The sequence below is a fragment of the Parasteatoda tepidariorum genome, chromosome 1 (genome assembly GCF_043381705.1).
Source record: "Parasteatoda tepidariorum isolate YZ-2023 chromosome 1, CAS_Ptep_4.0, whole genome shotgun sequence".
Lineage (NCBI taxonomy): Eukaryota > Metazoa > Arthropoda > Arachnida > Araneae > Theridiidae > Parasteatoda > Parasteatoda tepidariorum.
This window is the reverse complement of record NC_092204.1, coordinates 73,986,394-74,010,456: the sequence shown is the minus strand read 5'-3', so window position 1 is coordinate 74,010,456 and position 24,063 is coordinate 73,986,394. Positions and strand designations below refer to the sequence as shown.

The 24,063-nt window shown below is 27.6% G+C and overlaps 1 protein-coding gene across 8 annotated transcripts in view; it reads right to left on the bottom strand.

Moving 5' to 3' along the window:
* The window catches only part of LOC107456351 (period circadian regulator), a 74,253-nt gene extending 61,960 nt beyond the window's left edge, over positions 1–12,293 (bottom strand). For 7 of the 8 annotated variants that reach the window (XR_011637015.1, XM_071182351.1, XM_071182339.1 and 4 more), the window contains exons 1-2: positions 12,120–12,293; positions 6,010–6,075 (exon numbers count right to left, since the gene is read on the bottom strand). Coding sequence is in view for 6 of the 8 variants with exons in the window: in XM_071182351.1 (XP_071038452.1) it covers positions 6,010–6,075; positions 12,120–12,223 (170 nt within the window). In the remaining 2 variants the exon portion in view is untranslated. Of the gene's footprint in view, positions 1–762; positions 1,153–6,009; positions 6,076–12,119 lie in introns of those variants that run through there. The other variant, XR_011637020.1, reaches the window with a different exon arrangement.
* Between the last annotated feature and the right edge of the window lie 11,770 nt (positions 12,294–24,063).

The window sequence follows — 24,063 nt, the reverse complement described above, 5'->3', positions numbered from 1 at the left end:
ACAAATTATCAATAAAATTTTTGCATTATTTTAATTTTTTAAAACTATTTTTACACTTAAAAAATAGTTAAATAAACACAATTGTTTTTTTAAAGAATAAAGATATCAAATATCTAAATTAAGCTTTTATAAAAATAAAGAATATTAATAAAACTTAGGAAAACTTATTCAAATTTAAGTCAAGCCATGCGAAATTAGTTTTTATTAGATTTTATTAACTGGCAGTTATTTCAAATTAATTTATAATAAATAATGCCAGTAAAATTAAGGAATACTTACACATTAATATAGAAGACGCATCTGTATTCAATTCAAGGCCCCACTTAAAAGTTAGTAAGTAGTTAAAAATAATATTGAAATAATAATAATAATTTTCTTATTTTTTAATAATAATTTTAAATACTATTATTATCAAAAAACAGGTCAGATCTGCACAAAAAATCATTATATTGGCTGCATTATTTTAATTATTTCTTACACTTAAAGTGAAGTTAAATCCATGCAATACAAAAGATACTTAATATTAATTAATAATTAAAAATAGCAGTAAAATTAAGGTTAATTTACACACCAAATTCAAATAAGCATCCGTATTGAATTCAAGGCTTGATTTTTCAGCCATGAGAATTAAGTTTTGCTTTTTTTTAATAATGTTTTCATTAACTGATAATTAACGCATAATAAAATTGACTTTAATTATTTCTAATATTTAATATTATTATTTTTAATAAAAGAAACGTACGCAAGATTATACTCACTGACCTACTCGCCAGGCATTCTCTTCTTGCAATGAATAGCGAACATTTGGTCACGCGCTTCTAACACGTGAGGGTACATTTGAGAAACTGAATTTTTGCTAAGTCCACAAAACAACTTTTTGGCAAATTCATTAGAATCACTAAAGTTGATTAGAAAATGCTATTTAAAACTCAAAAGCTAGTAATAAGTGATAATTATTACTGTTTCAAGAGAGAAAAATGAATAATATAATCACTTAACATTTACATATTGCTGCACATAGCCTTGGAGTGAAGAAACTCATTTGCACCAATTAGTGCATTTACACTTTTAATATCTGTTATGTAAAATGAAACTTGCGACCATCCTTAAGAATTAAGCTCGTCCTAGAATTAAATGTTTACTCCAAGTTCTAGGATTCTCATTTTTCGAATCATGATAAGCCCAATGAGAAAAAAAAAAAAAAAATTAAAAAAATACAGAAGATCGTACAGATGTTAGTGACATTTTCTTGACTTCATGCTGTTAGAGTAACTGCATGATACGACTCTTACTTAACTCTCTCAGTTGCGTTAGTAATGCCATTATTTTTTTAAAAAAAAAAAAAACATTTTATTCCCATTTCTTTTATTTGCAAAAACTTCCGGTTGAAAAAAATGCAGTATGAATCATAGTAAAAGAATATTTGTTTTGGTTTAAAAATTAAAAATATTTTAAAAAAGTGTATGATGTATCATTTGAAGTTACAGATTTTTAGCGTTAAAATTAAACAAAAAATTGCAATAGTGATAATGAAAAGTTATTTGTTAAAACTTCCGGTTGAAAAAAAATAACAATATGAATCGTAGTCAGGGAAAATTAGTTTGGGTTCAAAAATTAAAAATATTTTCAAAAAGTGTCTGAAGTATCATTTGAAGTTACAGATTTTTAGCATCAAAATTTTTAAAAAAAAAACTGTAATATTGATAATAAAAATAGATAATAAAATAGATAAATAAAATAGATAGATAAAATAGATGATAACTGATCATGCAATTCCACATTCCTTTATTTTTTTTAGTCATAAAGTTTTGAATTTGTAAAGTAACTTAAGTCGATTGTTAGTATTAATTAGAAGCTTTCACGAAGAAAAAAAATATTAAATCCTTAAAAGAATGAATTTTATAGTGCTGTAAATATCGACTTTTCTTTTTTTTTTTCAATTTTCTTCATTATTTATTTTATTAATTTATTTATTATTTGAATATCACAGTGCAAGAAAATATAACATGACATGATAAAAGATTTGTATCATAATTACGTGAAATTTAAATCACTATTACATAAAATTAAAATTTCTAAAACAGTACTTTCAAATTTTATGGGACGTCAAACTAAAATACCTCCTAATTTCATACAAAACTTTTTTTAAAAAAATAAATAAAATAGGTTTTGAACTCAAAGTTAATAAAAATAAAAATACAGAGTTACTTATTAGGTATAGGTTGAATTCGCAAAATTTACAAGGTCACTTTTACAGCAACGAAGGTTACTTTTACAGAAGGTTTACCACAAGGTTACTTTAAAAAAATTTTTAAATATTAACAAATGTGTAAGATCTAGAAAATATCTAATGTAAAGGGTAGTTTCAAGAGAGTGCCAAAACATACTAAATACCTGAAGTCTAATTGTTATAATCTTAAACAAAAATATAAAATATTTATGCTTTTTTTTCATTTTTTTTCCAAGTTTCTTTCATTTGAATTTCAATTACCAACACAAAATTGTCTTCTTGTGCCCCATAATTTTTTTAAGGCCGTCTTTCAGCCAGCCAACTTCATTTGATTTACGTTGCCGCTGCTTGTTACAGGCCCTTGTTCCAAGAGAAAAATGCTCATCTGTAGCTGATTTATCTCCATTAGCAGCAAAAGGATAAAATTTCACAATAAGAAGCGTGGTTTCTTAATCTAATGCTTTTTTTTTCTGCTATTTAATGCTTTTTTTAATGCTTTTTTTAATGCTTATTTTTAATGCTATTTAATGCTTTTTTTTCTTCTTTTTTTGCGCTTTTCTTTAATTTTTATACATTCTATGAGAAAAAAATTTTTCGGGTGGCCGTGAAAGTATCTCCAAATTAAAAATGATACAACGTAAGTGATGTTTAATTTATAATAATTTTTTTTTCATTTTATTTTAAACCGACGCTGAATGGAAGATTTACTTCGGAGCATCATATTAACAACAATGTTTAACTTCGTTGCTAAGTAAATTTTAAACCAATTCAGAAGAAAAATGAACTTCTGGATCAAATATTGGGACAAACTATCCCTCGTGGATGACTTTTTGATGTAACTAGAATCTACGTAACATGGAAAACCATGAATACCTCCCGCAGTTAACCCAACAGCAAGGGAATTTTATCCCAGGAACCAATAAGGATATTTTCGTCAGTACTGTGGTCGAAGCGAGCCGGGAATATAATTCGTATCAAGTAGCCATCATTGGGATTTAAACCTGAATCACATCATTGTGATATGCCACCGCGTCTCATGCTAAATCAGTTGAGGTAATAGGTACTAGTGATATTGTGGTAATAAGTACTACAGTGGTAATTGGTTATAACAGAGTAATGTAAAATAATACGGAAATAAATATAAATCAAAAATTTCACACGGGTATACATTTTGAGAGTTTTAAAGTTTTATTTTTTAAAAAAAGTATCACCATTCATAAAGGTTAGACTTAAAAGCATCTGGATCCAATAAGCGAGCGAATTCAGATTGTTTTTAGTAACTATTAGACTGTTTTTTACAATTAAAAAAATACCGAAGTATATTTTTACTTGTAATTAGAGACACAGAAAAAAATATCAATATATATAAAAAGGACCCCGATCTGAGTCAAAGTGTTAAAGTTGTTACAAAAAGTAGTATAGATCCAAAGTATAGCAACCAGCCAATCACACATCCTAGTTAACTAAAGTTTTGACGTCACCCTTCTTTACGTCACGAGAACTTTTACTCTTTTGTATATAAATGTCAGAGAATATCATTGTTTTCAATAGCACAAAAGTTTTCAAATATTTGCTTTCATAGCTTTGGACAATAAGAACGAAAGGGAAACTTAAAGATGAAAAATATACAATATATTTTCCTTCTCGCAAAAGTAATTCATGTATATATTTAATGCTCAGTTAGTTTGGGAATCTAAGGTTTAATTTCTATAAATTAAATTCAAATTAAATAAATAAGTTCATACTCGTGAATAATGCATACACTGATATAGGCAGTAACAGCTTTAATAGACAGTAAAGCCATAGAAAAACTTAAAGAAAGAAAACACTGTTACCTATAACCTTTAAAATAAAAAAAAATTTCTTCAAAAAAGTGAAGTTTATCTTTTAAAGAATTCGATGATATGTATTTTTGCAAGAAAAAGTGGACAATGAAAGATTCGAACTCAAAAAAGCGAACACTTTAATATTAGCAAATAAATAATTCATTCAAAACATGTTTCATAATCGTAAAAACTATAACTTTCTTAATTTATGCCATTTTATTAAGAATAAGTTTGTATGATATTAATGTAGTTTTCGTTGTACATATTTTTTAAATACAAACCAGAATTTTCAATAAATTAACCGGAAACATTTAAGCTTTTAAACCATTTTCCTTAATTGTGTTAAAAATTCCTATATACAGCAAAAACTATATTAATATTATACAAGCTAATAAATTTATGAGCTATTTGAATGAAAATTTAAGAAGTTACAGACAGTGGCCTACCATACCAGGATTTCTACCTAATCGACATGCCCATATTTAGTGTCAAAAAATTTCGCCCAACAAGCATTTTAAACATTATAAGAAACATGTGAAATGCCAATAAAAAAAATGATTGAGCATTATATATATTTTATTTTTTTCTTTAACTTATTTTATTATCGACTTTCACTTCTCTTATAATTTTTTCACAAATTTAAAAAAAAAAAAATATTTATTTTAATAACCATTTAACATAATATAGATTTTAAACCAAGAGCAATATAAAAACCATCACCTCATTCACTTTATAATTTATTATTCATTCACCTATTCATAAAGTAGTGCCTTGTAAGTAAAAAATAAATAAATAAATTGAGTGCTTAATTTTAGAAACGTTTTTTTATTTTTGTGGATTTTTTTTTAACTCACATTGATACTGGTTGATTTAAAATTTATTACTCATAAATCATTACGTTTTGTTTTATGTATTGCGAAGTATATTTATACATTTTACTAAACTTCCCGAAAGCTGAAGTAATTTGCTTTAAATTTCAAGTTTTATAACCATTGTGAAAATACAACAACAACAAAAATCGTGACTGCCCATTTGACATCAAAGCTCGGTAATAGAAAGTAATTTTAACAATAAATTCAAATACATCGTAAACAAGTAGGTCATAAATCAGGCAAAAATCCAAAAGAATAACTCTAACTAACGAAAATAAATCAAAATAACAAATCAATACGTTTACTCTCTGCGTCTTAGCAAGCGAATGAATTCCTAGACGAATTCTTCTGGGGATTATTAAGAAAAACAATGTTCATCTGTAGCAATATTTTCACAGCTGCAGCTATTACCTATGGAAATACACTGTACAAAATTCCGAATTAAATTTCGGTAAAAAAAATACTGACACCCTGGGTGCAGCATGCATAAGATCCATTTCACCGTAAAATTTTATACCGCAATTATTTACTTAAGTAATTATGGTGTAAAATTTTTGTTTTGTAAAAATTTACGGTAAAAACGGATTGTATGGTAAAAAAGTACCGGCATCCTAAATGCCGGTACTTTTTACCGTAATTTGGTCAGGAAATTTTTAGAGCGTATATATGTACATAAATGGAACACCAGTATCATTCTAATAAACACAGCCACAAGTAAAGACAAGTAACAAAATTATTGAATATGAAACACGTGATCACTTTTCAATTCATGATTTATTGTTGTTTTCAATGTTATAAAAGCATTCCTTCATAAATTTCTAAAATAATAAAATATTTAAACCAACAGCACATAAACTTTCGGATCCTTTTTTTTTTAAACGTGATTATGCCTGAATCGTGACGTTCTGCATCTCAGTAGGAACATTTACTAACATAACGCAGGAAATGGGCCTTATTGTTAATCGATGTTCCAATAAATGACTGAAACGTTCTCTAAGCTTTAGCTTTTAAATATGTTATATTTTGAACATTTTTTCTTTTCATAATTTGTAATATTTCTATTAATTTTTTTTCCACTTACTCGCTGTAATTGTCTGTTTGCTTCTGGGGCCAATCACTTGGCTTTTTCATTTCCTCCAAATTGATTCTAAAAATAAATTTCAATTAATCAAGCAAAACAAAATAATGTTTGAACAAAATAATTTATTAAACTCATATTATATAAGTTATATTACACTAAATTTATTTTTATATGATTAGATATTTTCTGTTTTAAAGAGTCAAACCTTTGATGAACCAGTTTAAAAAATTTAATATTCTAATGCACAAAAATCTCATATAGTACGACATTCAATCAATAAGGTATAATCCCTTTTCATTTACTAAGTACTATTTTGAATAAGTTAATTTCTCGTTAGATAAAAATTCAAAAATAGGGTTCATATCATAAATTTAAAGGAGTTATAAATCTTTTTTTTTTCTTTACCAATGTTCTTCAATGTTATGCATTTAAAATTAAAAAGTGCGAAAATATTACCGTTATTTGCTCCTGCAAAATTATATACACTTTATGGATATAAAAAACATACCACAGATGAATTGGATTAAAAAAATTAGAAACACCAATCTCTAAAGCATTATCTCTCTTTGCTAAGTGCTTTTTAAGATAAATTACTTGGAAACTAAATTTTTCTTAAGTAGGTTAATATATTTTTCTCTTACAACATTAGTGCAATTATTCTCTAGCAATAAAGTAGTAAATTAATTTTTCCTGAACAACATTTGCTATATTAAAATAGAGGTAATCGATAAAATGCATTTGATTAGAAGGATTTTATTTTATGTTTTTATTAAGATAGAATAAACCCCGTTGAGATATTAATTTACACAAGCAATTTATATATATTTTGCGCATAGTTTGGAAGTTAATTTCAACCCACGTTTCGTAAAAGATGTCTTAGTTTTTAGTTACTTTCATAAGCACACATATAATTACGTAAAGCACACATATATTTTCGTAATCAGTACAAAATCTTAGAGAAAGTAAAAATTACGAATTACGTAAAAAAAACATTTCTCGCTTGGAGATATTGAAAATCGTTTTACTTGCTATATAACATAACATAATTCAAGAATATTCTGATCGGTTGTTATGTGTAGAGGTTAAAATTTACAGAATTATTGAATGCCATTTAATGATTTTTAAGGGGCTGTAGCGATCGGGCTCCTGAGATTCGTAGCCTTTTAACATAGTATTTTTAAATATCGTCATGAAACATATTTCTAAATACCTGTTTTAGACAATTTTTTTTTTTTGCTCTAAAACATAGCATACGAAAAAGCTTAAACTAATTGTATGTAAATTCTTGCAAAACAATTATGACATATTTTACTGAAACAAATTGTAAGAACCTAACCATATCTTTCACATTCAGAAAGAGTGAGGCAATATAATTTTTTCATTTTGTTTGAAAGAATTTCCATAGTTACGGCTATGAAGCAGAGTAGCCAACATCTGTTATTTCTTGAACAATACTTACTTGTAAAATTCAAGTATATTTTCATTGTGATATTTTTCTTCCAAGTCGATTATATCTCTTGGTTAATAAAAAGGCTAAATTATAGAATAATCTTTTTTCAAAAATAAATTTATAATAATATTAAGTTAAATATATTTAAAAAACTATTTATAAAATTCCACGTCAGATAATTACCAGCACTCTTAGAATGTAGAAATGATGTAAGGAAAGCAAACGATTTTTTTAAAGACGGGGCAAAAAACGACTGCATTAAATTATTGCTTTTAAGTTAATTTATGGTAATTAATTAAAAACTTATTCATAACACTTTAGGTGAAATTGTTTTAAGTTAACTAAGTTTTTTTAAATTGTTATTAAATTTTTTTTTCCTTCAAAAAAATTATTTTTAATAAGAAAACTTAAGATACGATTTCCAAAAGAATAAATAACTCAATATAAGCTTTCAAATATTGCAGAATTTAATATCAATATCGTTGTTACCAAAATGTTACTTGTTCTGATTAAAACGAATGAGAAAAAGTAAACAAAGTGAAATGAGAAGAACACAACTTTTAAAGCAAACGATACTAAAAACATTGATTCCAGAATCATTGTTTTTGAATAACATTTTATAAACAAGTATCTGAAACAAGTAATACTGTAAAAAGCAATAAAAAAAGAAAGAAAAACTTACCAATTATTACAGTTAAAAAATTTAAAAATTATTAAATTATAGGAATTGAATGCAATTAGAAGTGGTAATGCAATTAGAAAAAAACAATCACATTTTGCTTATGGGAAAATGCAACAGCAATGATTAACAATTTAGAGTAATTGTTTTGTATTTATAAAGAAACTACTAAAAGTGAAATGTAAAGTTATGCAGAATACGTAAACCTAAGCATTTTTTAAAATCTGAGATAAGTAAATGTTTATCTTCAATTAGTCGATTCATCAATTAAAAGTCAATTAGGTACAGCATTTATTTAATATTTAGTCCACGTGATGAGTTTGCCACTTGCAACAAAACGCATTCTAAACGGGACCCAATCTTTCTAATCATATCATATTTTTAAAAATTCTAATTTTTATGCATATGTTGAGTTTAAATTTTTTCCAAAATAATACTTTTATCAAGAAAAACATTAATCTACATCCCGTTAGAATAATGTAGTTCTGTCTAAACACCTCTATATTTTTAATCCAAAAATATTTAACAGCCTTGTGACTTAAAGTCACGTTGCGAAAGGATAGCAGTATTTTTATTATCTGTAAGCATCATGCATCCAGGCAGAATTAGCTAAGAGCTGCACGCATTAAAAAGAAGGTCGAGTGGGGGAGGGGTGGAGCGGAAAAAGCAGCGAACATATTGAAGTTTATTAATCATCATTTTTGTCAGTGTATTCTATTCTATAGACAGATACATTTAGTTTCATTTAAATATATCATTCACGAAATATTGAAACTTTATTTTTAAAAAAAATACCTCTTTACTTAACAAAAATCATAAATATAGTTATTAACTATAAACTTAAAAAAAATTATATATTAGATTATAAAGTTCATAAAAATCGAATAGATGATGCATGTTCAGTCATGAACTTCATGATAAATGTAGAATATTTTGCATGTAAGAAATTACATTATTAGGTTTTTTCTGAAAGAGCAATATTCTAATTATACTTAGATTTTAGGATAATAATCAGCTAAAATGTAGATAAAATAGGTTATTTTGCATTCACTATGAATTTCTGAAATAGTATTGTATAAAAGCTACCTTTTGATATTACTTAAAAGGGTTCAGATTTTAATCGCTACAACAATGGATTATTGATTATGATATCTTATTTGCAATTTTGAACCACGGTTTATAGAATTATTTTCGCATAAAAATCATACAGATGATGTACAATCACATACTTAAGCATAAATGGAAAATACTTTATACGCAATAAAATACAAAATCTGATTTTCTGGAGAAAAATAAAATAAAATTAGAATATTTTTTGGATTTGAATAATAATAATGAACTAAAATATGGACAAAATAAGTTGTTTTGAATTTAAATAATAATAATTAACTAAAATAAGGACAAAACAAGTTTTTATTTAATTTTACTATGAGTTTCTGAAATAGTATAGAAAAGATTTGAAATAAAAAAGCTTCTTTTTCAAAGAACAATTAATTTAAAAAAATTTTTTTTGATTTTAATCTTTAATTCAATGATTATCTATTAAAATTTATCTCTGATTCCTAAACAACTATCTATAGAATTGTTTTCGCATAAAAATATTATAGATGATGTACAATCACAAACTTCAGGATAGATGTACAATATTTTATAAATTAGAAATTACATTACATGGTTTGCCTGAAAAAATACAGAATTCTAATGTTTTTAGACTTTATGAGAATAATCAACAAAATGTGGATAAAATAAATTATCTTAAATTTACTATGAGTTTCTGAAGTAATATTTCATCGAAATTACTTTTATTACATAACAATTAATATAAGCAAATATGGTTTAAATTCTGATCACTAAAACAATGTCTATATATTATGACATCTTATCTGTGGTTCCTAAATCACTATTTATAGAATTTTTTCCACTTATTCTTAATTTCTACTCTCAGAAAAAATCGGTTAAATATTCGACCATAATGTGTTACCAATGTGAACCTTTTAACCATCAACGGTGCAAATTTGTTATAACTTAATGTGCTGCTTCATACAAATTGAATCATAAAGTGCATTGAAATTTAAGAAATACGATCATTGCATTGTATTAGGGAAACAAATTTGAATGATTTTATGGTTCATAATGCTCCCAAATATTTTACAGTATACCTTAGCACATCGTGAATCAATTTTTTTCATCCTCTAGTGAGAAGCTTTACAATTTTTAATTTAAAAAATTTACGCATACAATTGATTTTTTAATTATTTTCAGAAATTAACAATTCGTTATACTCATAAAAAATTAAGTCAGAAATATATTCTTTAATTTAAAAAAATACATTGTTCTAAAAAAGAAACTGAATGTTTCAGTTACAAGAATCAATAATTTTAATAATTATTTCTTTAAAAAGAAAAAAAAAAGTAGGGCTCTCTTTGTGCTGGCATAAAACCAAGTAGAAACAACGTGATAAACATAAATAAACAAGTTCGAGAAATAGACTATCTATTTGGAATTTTGAGAAAGATCCATCATCAGTGCCAGTATACAAAATGAAGAATAATTCTGCGTCTAGCCAAAGATGACGGCATTTGTTGAAATAATTCCAAGGACTACCAACAATCGTCTGTCTCTTGATTTTGTTTAATTTGGCCTACTACGTATCCTTTTCTACATTGTTTTAATGGGATACCTGCAAGTGATGTAGTGTGGGGGGGGATCCTGATTGGTTGTTAAAACGTGGCATTTATTTACGTTAGCAACTGTTCTTTCCGTTGTATTTCGAATAGGCCAAGCCCGTCAAGTATCAATTCTCTCAAGTGACACTTTCTAAATTCTTTCACAAAGATTCTTTCTTAAAGATTTCAATTATTTCACTGTGAATTTATACACAGACGTAACACAAAGACAGTATAAGTAAAGACAGACATAAGTAAATAATTTATCTAGGTTAAGCAAAAGAAGTAGATGAGAAAAATTAAATTTCAACTTATTCTAAATTATCGTTAATTAACATTCTAAACTTATGTAGAGAAACTTGGCTCAACTTTAATGCGCCTTTTTGCTGATAAAGATTAGCTGGCCCTGACGTCATAGGTCACATGTTTGGGTATGGAAGGACTTCTTCTTGACGAGCAAGTACCCAATTATATATTTTATTTACTAATAAAAATGTCATTGAATAAATTCATAGAAATTATTGTTGTTATAGTTCATATTTCAAAATTAATACGAAAATCCTTTCCGGATAAATTTTGATAAATTCATGTCTCGACAGTGATAACGGCACTTGTTGTTAGTGTTGAAACAATCGTTTGTCTTGCAAACTTGCTTATTTATATATACCGAGTCTCCTTTTTTACAACTATATCGTTTATTAATTAATAAACTGTTAATAAGCGGCATTCATATCTGAAATAATTTTATTAACTATGAACTCGATTAAAAGTGTCATGTTTTGAGAAAGATTATATTGGAAAACCCTAGCAAGTTCATGAATCATATACCAAAAGTGTAAATTGTGTTCTCATTAAGATATTCTGGACAATTTTGTTAGGATCTTAGCCTTTTATGCACGAATTCCCTATTGACCAACAGTGAAAAGAATTTTTTTGTGAGAAATTCGATGTTGTTCGAGCTAATTGTTACCAATTAGTTCGGTTCGAAGTTCAGAAAAGCTTGAAGCCTAACAACAAAATATGAACAGTCAACGATATTTCTTTTTTTTTCAAATTTAAATTTTATTCACTACTTTTAACTCACTTTTCATAAAATGAGTAATTTATGATAATTAATAAATTCATGATAATTAATAATAAATTTATGAAGTTTTAAAATTATTAGAGTTTAAAATTTTAAAGTTTTTATAAAATAAAGAAGAAAAAAAAACCATTTTTAAAATAGTAATACAACATAAATAATTTATTAATTTGTATTGCATCGGCATGTTACTTCAACGAGTACAATCATTAAAATAATAATTTTAAAACTTACCCATTAATAAGACAAGAATACAGCTCCATCGTTTGATATAATATAGGTAATGAAGTTTCAGAGGCTTCTCTTGACAAGAGCTGCACAGTTAGTTTAACTGCCATTTTTCGTTCCCCATGGTTTTATTCGACGGCAAGTCGGATCACGCGTCCAATCCTAGCAACTCAAATTCACTCATCGAGGATATAAGTGGCTTCGTTAAACTTGGAGGTCTCGGTAATTCCAGCGAATCTCGCACGCTTTAAGAAAGCCAGTTAGTTGTATGGTCATCGGTTGTATCAATTAGGAAGACTCTAGGTTCAATCAAATGAAAGGAAAATTTCACAGTCGTCGGAATTTGATGCTTGGTAAAACGACACGCTCACCTACTTGGGGCGTTGGAATATAGGTGTCACATTCTTCTATGAGTATTCTTTTCTCTGAAAGCCAATTTAGACATCTTTCTCAACGTGCGAACATCAGGAGAAAAAAAAAGAAGAAAGATTTAATTTTGAAGAACGTTTTAAAGGAAAGACTATTCCCAATACCATAGACAGTTTAAATTATGGCAAATTTATATAAATAAAAAGTTTCTTTTAAGGTACACTGCCTTTTTTAAAATTGCTTTATTTAAAACGGAGTATTCACAAAATTGTCCATTTCACATGAAACAAAAAGTAAAAATTGATTAATACCTTAAGAACCTGATAAATTATAAATGTGTATACATATTTCAAATATGTATGCATATTTTACGATACAAGTCTAACTTTACTTATGGATTTAAGACATGCGGATCAAAGCTAATCTCAAGTTTAATTTAGTCTTTTATTTTTTCTCTCCACATAGTTGGTACTTGAGATCATTCTATCCGGTCAAGTGTAATTTTCCACACACATCCCTTGTTTAAACAAGAAAGGTTCCTATTTTTAATAGTCATCTACCTCTAGGATCTCCTTTTTCTTTGCTCTCTTCTGTATCTCATCTCTTTTTTTCTTCTTCTTTATTTTGCATTGTGATAACTCTTGTAAAGTCTGCTGTAGCCACTCTTAAAATGCTCTCTCTAACTAAAACCATTTGAATTTTTTTTTTTTTTTTGTGTTCAATTTGTTTATATGGTTCAGAATTTAACATTTGTTTTATTCTTATTTGGTTTGACCTTCCTCTGTGATTCACTACTTCTATACGTAATAGTCGCAAATTTGACTGCTGCCTTGGACAGTAATAGTTAAAAGTTAGCTTCCTGCCAATCTCCATTTTTTTTTCTCTCTAGTTTACTAAGAGGATGCTGTACTTTTATTTATTATTTCATTCTTGTTGTGACGTAATAGGTATCGAAACAAAAATAAAAACGAGAAGTGGTGTTTAAAATTCATAGTTACCAACCTTTTGGTTTTATCCTAGTGGCATGCAATGCAAATTTCATACATCAATATTTATTCCTCAATTTAAAAAATGTGCCATAAAAAGATTTTTGACCTTCACAACATACAACACGCAAACTTAAAACACATACGAAGATTTGATCGTAACACTTTTATTGTACTAAGTGCTAGAAAATGAAAAACTTTTATCTTTCACTTTAATTACTATAGAAAAATACTCTGATTTAATCGGAGTACTTGGTAGGAATGAAACTAAAACAACAGGTGACCGCCTGTACCTTAAGAGAATTAGTTTTTAGTTACCACAGTAGTCAAGAACAGCCTCTAACAGCTGTATATTAGCTTTTCATTCAACTTTTCTTTCGCTTTTACTCTGTATTTTTGTCGGTCCTTGATTTGGAACGCTGTCTTGAATTTCTTACGACTTCAGAACCATTTCCGCTCGGGTCCTGAATTATGTACAACGACTTCAAGGAGGAATTTTAGCCAGCGATCCTAAAAATTTCAATTAATCGGTTTATGACAAATGTTTGAAAGCATTGATTAAGCATTACAGATTGCTATAGATTTAACAGCAGACGAATCTATTAAGAAGTTTATTATGTTCTTTAATATTAAAATATCTTTTTATTAGCTCAGTGATCAATGGGCTACGTCACCGAATTAGTATTCCTAAAGTTATCTAAAACCACGCGTTTATTTTGTTAATAGTTGTGATTTTCAAACGCGTTTTTATAAAATTAAATAATTTAAAATCAACGGTCATTGTAATAAAGACAATATTATATTACTAAAAAGCAAAGTTAATGGAAAAAAGGTTGAGATTTGTTAAGGGAAAACGTAAAAAAAGCACCATACTATTTTTGATACCAATGATGCTTAGTTAATTTCGGAATTAGTGATTGGTGTTGTTTTAGCAAGTACCGAATATACTAATAGGCACTGTAGAAATTGTTTTTTTTTTTTTTTTTTTTTGCTGTGCACCGAAGAGCATAAAACCACCGAAGGGAGTGGAAAATTTTGACTACCATGAGTTGACCTCCGAACAACAGCATCGTGCCGAATGGAGTTCAAATGAGTCTGATTGCACTCAATCTTTATGTTGAAGAGATTAACTTCTGAAGAAAAAAACATTGTTTTGCTTAACTTTTAGTGTAAAGCCACAGCGAAAGGCAATAAATAAAAAAAATATTTTAGCTTTTATTAATTTTGTCGATGTATGTCTTTCAGTTTTGTGTATAAAATTTTATAGTGCTGATCAGAGCTGCGGAGTCGGTAGTTAGAATGTCCGAATCTAACTACAGCCTTACTCGAGAGCTCGCCGCATCTTATATTCAAATAATATAAAATTTCCACCGATTCCCAGTTAAGTATTTATCGTTACGATATCATCTTTTATAATTTTTTTTGTAAAGTTACTTAATTAATATCTAAAGTGATAATAAAATACTAAAAAACCTCTATCTTCAGTTATCTTCTCCATCTACTAATAACAGTGTAGATAATTGGATTTATATATAAGTTTTTCTCTCAATAGTTAAACGCATCTGACCTTAAATCGAGGCTTACTATCAGTACCAAATTTACAACGATGAGAAAATAAATAATAATAATAATAAATAAATAAAGAGCAAATTTTTTAGAAATTTAACGAATCGTAAGACGAAAAACTATGAAATAAAATCATTTAAAAAAAATAACTTTCTATGATTCTGCACGAAAAAGTAAGAAATGAAATATTGCTTGTAACTTATAAGAATCGAATTGGTATAGTCTCAGTTAATTTTCCAAGTATTACGTTCATTTTAATATAAAGTTTATCCAGGGACGCTGCAAACTTATATTTTAAGGAGGATTCTCATTTTGCCGAATGAATTTCCACATATGACCGAATCATAAATAAACGATGCAATTATTTTTACGTATAAGAAAAAAGCATTACGAAGTAAATTATTAAATAACGTTTCTGCCAACTTTTTCTTTTTCACCCGGTTTTTCACAGTGTCTCAAGGGATAGAGCTCTCGCCTCCCTATGAGGTGACCCAGGTTCGAATCCCAGCGATGGCTGGTTGATATGAATTCTGCACCCGGCTTGCACCGACTACAGTGCTGACGTAAAATATCCCCGTAGGTAGTCAGTACATGGGTTTAGAATCCCATTGCTGTCGGGCTCTAACCGTATAAAGTTTTCCTTTCCATGTAATCGCATAGTTTCTCCCAATGCTTTATCCACTAGTTTCCTTGTCTTTTTTTGTTGGGTTCAAAACTAAAAGCCTACGGAGTTGAACCAACACCTCCTAGAAAGAACAGGCCTCAGCACGGGTTACCATAAATATCCCTTAGTAGTCCAAACGTAATGACATATTTTGTATTTTCAACCACTGCGCAGCTTAGTACCCCTAACGTAATGACATCGTTCTTATTTTTCGTCAACTGCGCAGTTAACTTCGTCACATCGGACTACTAAATTGATCCGTGCTGAGGCCTTCCTTCTTCTAGGAGGTGTTGGTTGAACAGTGACACTTGTAAACTCAGAACTGCGCCGGCTGCTCAACGCCGGTTATAAAATGAAATATATCAAACGAAAGATTTTATTTTTATGCTTAAAGTTGTAGCAAGATTTATATTTTGATATTTTATTTAATAAATCTGATAAAAAATGTTCTTGATATCAGATTTAAGAGATAAGCCTAACTTACATGCATATGAGTTAAAATATAGAAAAAACATGGAAAATAATATAATAAAGATTAATGAAAAGAGAAGAAAAAAAATTAAAATAAAACAATTTTAAAAATATTTATATAAAAAAAATAACTATAAAGCTGGAAAACAAAATAGTGAAAAGATATAATCTCGTCATCAGCTTACACCAGGGATGGGCAAACTACGGCCCGCGGGCCAACTGTGGCCCGCCGGAAGGTTTTATCCAGCCCGCGGATATAATTTTAATTTGCCGATCAGTGGCAATATACATAAACAATATACATCCATTTTCTTGTCAACTATTTAAAATTATTTCTGTTTTTCCTTTTTTAGCAAAGTACTGATAGACTTTTTACTTTCTCTATTTTTGTTCTACAAAACATAAATTGATGGAAATAGTTAGCACAGACAGCTTCAATTGGTAAAATGTTGAAAGCAGAAGTTCTTCATAGAATAGTCTTTAGATTGGCTCTAACTAGAGTTTGTCTTTCTCGAGGAATCTAATATAGGTAAATTGTACTTCACATTTGGCAGACTACGCATTTTAAGATCCAACGAGCGGACAATCTAACAATCATCTGAAGCAGTTGTTTCTAAATATGCCAAAGTTTTACAAATCATTACCAAAAGCTAGTTTCCAAAATTTAATATTTCATGCCCAGAAAATCAGCTCTGTGTTTGCTTAATTTTATATATGTGAACAAGAGTTTTCAACTTTGAACCTTAGAAAGAATCATTTCAGAAGTGGACTAACAGAAAAGTAAAATAGGCACATCTCGCTTCGAACCTTAATATAAGGAACTTTTAAAAACGAAATCGCAATTTCATTCATCTCACTAAATATTTAAATTAAAACTTGTATATCGCTTTTTTTTTTAAATTTTGAAAGTTTTATTTGTCCCACCAAACATTTTTTTTCTCGATTTTTGGCCCTCGACCAAAAAAGTTTGCTCATCCCTGGCTTACACGATTATATCCACAAAAAGTAGTGCTTTCTAAAATTGTATTAATATAGCCAAAGAAAAATAATATCAATACAATAGTATGAGGAGCACTCTCAATGAAAATAGTACGTAAAAAATACGAAATAAACCAATCAAGCAAAAAACAGAAAAAAAAATATGCAAGAAAAATACAGAAAACACAAAACGTAATTGGTAAAGCGAGTAGCAAATTCAAATGAATTTACATTTTCCGTTAGTCTTCATCGTGCTATATGTGAACTAATTTTTTTGCCTTACGTTTTTTTTACCATAACTATATCAAATTTTAAAATTTGAAAAATAATTCGTTGTAAGTTGCGTAACATATGAACATTTAAAGTAATCCCTTCATACTGAGTAAGCACCGAATTTTTTTTCTTTTCATTATGTCTTGAATCGTATCTGGTATAACCTACGAAAAAAAAATCGATATGAAAACCTAGAAAATCGAAATGCTTCTAGCAATTTTCGTGTGTATTTTTTTTTCTTGTACATTTTTGGAAAAGCTCTGAATGATATAGAGTTCTCCACAAATTTCAATTTGTGTTTTGTCATAAAATTTAATAACAAATGATAATACTCTACTCTGATGCTCCGGACAACAAAATGCGATGGTATAAACATCCTTTAATTGGTTATGGTCCAATGTAATGCCCATGTCATTTTTAATAAATCTTGATAAATAGTTCAGAATCAAATTTTGAAAAATGCCTTACCATTCACAGCTTTCTTTCCAAATGCTGCTTAGAAAATAATAAAAAACTTTTCAAGTTTTCACAATATTCAAATCGGATTTGTGTTCATAAGTTACCAAATACGATTCAGAACAAAATTATGAGAAAAAAAAACTTCTAAAATTTTTTCGGAGCATGCGCAATTTGAAATACTCATATCTTGCGCGATTTAAAATGATTTTTATTTTCTTCAAATTATAAAGTATTCTGTAACTAATTGACAATAGCTCTAAAATTCCTTTTTTTTTTTTTTTAATTTATAGAATATTTCTGCAGTTATAATAACAAAATGTAAGGCAAAAAAAATTTTTTTTTTCTTAAATAAAAATTATCCTTATCTCCATGAATATTTAAGCTACGTTTACGAAATTTTGTATAGTTATTGCATATCGCAACCAAATTCGTACAAATTACAAGCTTATTGTGATATTTTTGCATAGGGTGTTCAAAAACAGTTCTTCGTTAGCAATTTATTGATGGTCCTTTGAACCTCTAAAAACTTAAAACTTTTTTGATATGTATGAGTAATCGTATGACCTTAAACACTTGTAAAGTTATAAAATAATTCACTAAATATTTCTTGAGAAATATGAAAAATTAGTTAGTATTGAAGTGTTTCCATAATTTTGTCCAATCCCCGTATAACGGTGTTTCTAATAAACGTCTTTCATATCCTCTGTGATTCCTCCAGCAATCAGACAGGTTTAAGTGTTTCATTCCACTGTGTTTTTGCAAGAAAAACCGTTGCCCTTTTCCCAAAAACGCTTAAAACTTAATAAATAATGCAAATAGAGATGAATTTCTTTTCCTGTGTGTTTGGAATTATTTGAAAATTTAATAAAAACAATAAATTATTTTTCAATACTCTTGCCTATATTTGTGTATCATGTGACGCCTTAAAACTGAATCGCGAAATACTATAATAATTAATTTTAAGCAGTAAAAACGTCGATTTTTTATTACCCTTCATTTAAATTCCGACATGCTTGTTAATGATGATCAAGAAATTTGAAAAAATAGAGTTGAAAAATTTATTCTTTCATTCCTTAGGTTATCATAGATTTTTAAGAATCGATTTAAATTTATTTGCTTATTTTAAATTTCCGAAAATGACAAATATAAATTTACAGAAATAAAATCTTCAGTGATACTCTTTTAGTCAACAATATAAAAAGATTTTCTTTCCTTTTTTTCTAAAAAAAAAAGAAGTATAAAATGTTTAAATCCACTATTTTTGCTTGCATCAAAATTTGCAAAAATAACAAATAAAAAAATAAAATAAAAATATGCTAATTTTACTGTAAATTGCTCATGAATGTTTTCGATATATATTTAGGAAAAAATAATGAAAACAGTCATTTGAAATATCATAAACTGAAAAAATCGGCTAAGGACCAAACTCACAGTAGTTTTCGATTAAATACGATTTTAGAGAAATAAATATTAAAAGATGTCAAAATTACTCATTAAAGTAAATAAAATTAATTTAATGCTCAAAATATCACAAGTACAGGTGTTTCAAAGAAACAAGTCAGTAGATAAATCAACAAATAACATTTAATAAATTACAAATAACATTTTAGCCCACTTTTGAAATAATTTGATTTACCATTGCTCATAAATCAAGACAAGCACCTTTAATGTTTATCATATTATTTGATCAATTATATAGCATTAAAGTGCTGCCTAAAATATTTTACAGTAATTACTGGAAGTATCTTCTTTTTTTTAATATTCACATTTTATATTCATATTTTCTTATATTCACATCAAAGGCACACATTCTTATTTTTCTTCAAAATCTTTTAAGATTATAAAGCAATGATTATATTATAAAGATACAATATAGTACTTTATGTTATAGATAAATTACATTGGATTCGCTAATTTATTTGAGAACAGGATAATAATGTAATAAATAGAGCCTTTTGACTTACTTTTTATTTCTTCTGACTGTTATTAAACTTTTTCCAATTCTAATCTAAATGACAAATTTTATAATTTTTCCATTACTGAAAGTCTAAAACAGTATGAGAAACATTGTCAGCAAATATAGTTTACAGCTAAAAAAGTAAGACTTTTAAAATTTTGCATTATGGGTTATTATTGTGTCACCATTTTATTTTGTATATAAAAGATGTTATAAGGGAACTAAACTACTGAACATAATTACTTAAGGCCAGGGTTGGCAAGATTTTGCCGCAGGTGGAAAGAACCATGGTAAATACCGGTAAAAACCGTCCTGGCAAAAACAGGTTTTTGCCAAGCAAATTTCCAAAAAGTGGCAAAAACCTATATTTTCCAAGATGAGAGGACAAAAACACATTTTTGATACAAAATNTCCGAATAAGAGCCATCCATTATTCTGGGCTTTTTTCTTTTAACTGGAGAATTTAGGGGATACACAAAAAAAAGGCGTTTTTTCGAGTGAGGGAAAATAATTTAAAGCAATTAAAATGCCCTCGTAAATCAATATTAATAATTTATAGTGTCGCTCAGCAGTGTATAATCATATACAGTATTTGATTTCAAGTTAATGGGTACCCGTGATTAATGATTAATTTTTTTTTTTGATGAATTGGAATTCAACTTAATGAGTTATATGTATCCAAGATGCTAAAAAAATGATGTAATAAAAAATAATATTGTCTTTTATTTTTTTAAAATAAGAGTGTAGTTTAAAATATTTTTTTTGTGTTAGTAGAGCTTTGTTCTCCTTTTTCATTTTTTTCATAAAACTTTTCTCTTAAAGATTCAAATTAAGTACACTTCTGCATTTTTTTAAAAAAGATTTGTAGACTATTTGTTGTGTTAGTTTTTTTAGTAGAATTTCAACTTTGTCTTTCTCATTAATATAAGTAATAATAAAAAAATACCATTTTTATTTGTATTTTTAATAATTTTTGTGTTTGTAAAAAAAAGTTATGGATGTTCTCGTATGATATTTAAAGCAAAAATAAGTTTGTTGATCAAAATATGCCTACTGTTATTGCTACTAGAAAATATTTCCTTTTGTCTTCTTTTAATATATTTTTACTAAATTATATATTTACTATATTTTCATTTTAAATCTATTTTGTTGATAAATAGGTTTTATTTTATTGCATTTTTTATTTAATGTAGTGTAATATGAAAAAAGCAACATTAAATTAACTAATTCTAAAAGTTTTTATAGTACTACTTTTTCTTTGTTTGCATTTACAATTTTTTTTTGCTTTTGCTATACTGTTTGAAGCTGGATTACGTTTATTTTTTTAAAATTTTAACGTTATTTTTATGCCCTTATTTTGATAACGTTAAGTATAATGCTTTTTTTAAAAATTTTATGACAAATTTTGGACTGTACTTTTTAGTTGGAGTACCAAAGGAGATGATATTGTGTGCACAGTAATAATAAGTTGCGAATTACTTGATTTTTTCCCAATTTTTTCAGTTTTCTTAAGAACAATTCGTCTTATTATTTTTCGAGGAAATAGTTTCTGCCTAAAGCAAGGAGAGTTCAGCTAGGTTCATGTTTGTTCTTGTGCATTTTGAGTTTGAAAAGACAATTTATATAAACAAAGAGAAATTGGCAAACGAATAAAATCTCAAATTATTTAGTAATTTTTAAGAAATGGATGGAGGATTGAACAATAAAAACTAAATAAAGATATGAAATCAAACCAAAGTACATACAATTAACACAGCATTGTTGTTGCCGGTAATCTTTAACCTAAACATGTTATAGATACATCATCACATTTTGTCTTATCATGTGTAAAAAAATAGAAAAAGTACTTGAGATAAAGAAGCATTTAAAAATAGCCAGTTAAATTATGATATAAGGCAACTGCCCTTTTGGTGCATCAACCGTAAAATTCATTTTTACCGTAGAATATTATAACGTAATTTTTTCAGTAATATTTTTTTAATTAAAGTACTTTAGTGATTTTATGTTAATTATTGCTTAAAAAATTATACTATATCACATTATGTGTTCTGTAGCATGCTCCAATACAAAATGAATTTAACTGCAAAAAGTACCGACACCCTGATTTGTGGTACTTTTTACTGTAATTTTCTACAGTGTATGTAAGTACAGTAACAGTATACAGTACAATATATGGTATTTTTTCAGTAACTGCCCTTATGGTGCATCAACCGCAAAATCCTTTTTTACCGTAGAATATTATAACGTAATTTTTACAGTAATATTTTTTTAATTAGAGGACTTCAGTGATTTGTTGTTAATTATTGCTTAAAAAATTATACTATATCACATTATGTGTTCTGTAGCATGCTCCAATGCAAAATGAATTTAACTGCAAAAAGTACCGACACCCTGATTTCTAGTACTTTCTACCATAAGTTTCTACAGTGTATATTAGTATGAAACATTAACCTAGTATGGTATGAATGTGTGGATAGTATATTAAAGTTAATTCAATGTTCTTGACCAAATCCTCATCAAAATATTACTCTCTAATTTCGCAACAGATGTTGATGGCTCTCTCTACGTTATATCACTCATTACATAAACTGAAAGTCCCTCTTCAAATTACGTTTCAGGGTTTTCCTGACAACCTTTTATTAGCATCGACATAATTACATCTTCAAAACGTTATCTCAAATCTAATTCTCGGTTCAACAAACCTGAATTCCCTCCTAGTAATAGCAGATGATCTTTGCAACGGAATTGCACAACAGATCATTGGACATATTATTGCACTTTTGAGGCTCTCTTATCTGAGCCTCGCGGCGACCAAGACAGCATTCAAATCGGAATAAAACGACACCCTTGTTAATAAGAGTTCCACGGCTAATGCTTCTTTGGCTTAGAAATTGTCTGAAAGGCTTTCCTATCTGTAGATGATAAACCGTTCTAATGTATCTCATCTATTCGGAACGAAATGAAATACTTTTATTAAAGCATTAAAAGATTTCTCTTTATTGAATAAACCTAAATATATGAATTCAAAAATTTTATTTTAAGTTATTACTTTTTCCAAAACCCTTACTTGGAGTTAATTATTTAGAACAAAACTTGGATAAAATAACTAGCATTAGCTGCAAAAGGATTTTCAAGTTAGTGTAAGATAATATGTAATCGATTGTTTTTATGTTTAACACACAAAAATGTGCAGTTGTCAGTAAAGAAGCACACTTTTACAGAGCTTAAAAATAACAAAAAAATAAAGAATAAATAAATATAAAAATAGAGATAAAATCGAAAAAATATTATAGGATAAAAAAGTAAAGTATTAATACAAATTAAATCAAAATGCGCTTGTGATCCTGAAATTTAAGTTTCTATGACCGATCTCAATGTTTTTCAAGATTCTATGAAAAATATTTCACATTACACTTGAATTTATTACCCATTGTTAACATGGGTGTTGTTTTAGGTTTGATGGCCAGCGCACCTAATTTGGACGTCATCACACTTTTCAACTGTGTTCAAGAGTAATAGTAAACAGTGCCAATGCGTCGTCATTGCATGCGCCGCTAAAGCGACTGCTGCTGTTTGATAAATTTTCAGAATTCTTTTTTTTTCCCTTTTAATTTTGTCATTCACCAAGTTGATCAGTTTATTTTTGAAATATGACATCTTTGAGATATTGAGATCCCATAAATACTTCTTAAACTTCTTTAGTAGTGAATAAAATATAATTTTGTCATTTGAACGATATTTTTCTTTTTATTGTTTTACGTAAGAATCAGAAATTCTAACCTACAGTTCAAACCGTATCGTTTCCAATAATAATTCAGGTGAATATCACAAATAAAAGGGTAAAAAAAATTAGACTGCAACAATTTCTTTTAATGGGTAGAATGAGAACGCCTTTAGGGGATCAAATTTTTTTTTATATAAATGATTTATATGTTTCATTCATGTATTTTCAAACTCTTAATTCCTGTACGATATTCAAATTATAAGAATCCAGTGATTCATTTACATTTATTTCAATATCTATTAGCAATAAAATTAAGAAAAAATTTTTTTGAATCAAATTTTTAGGATTTATTTTTCATAAAGTTGTATGCAAGTGTAAAGGAAATTCATATTAAGTTTTATACTTTTCTCGGCTGTTTAATACTGACAATGTCGTATTTGATAGTAGTAAATTGGCCTAGTAGTAAATTAGCTTAGTAATAAATTGCCGATACACCCAGTTGC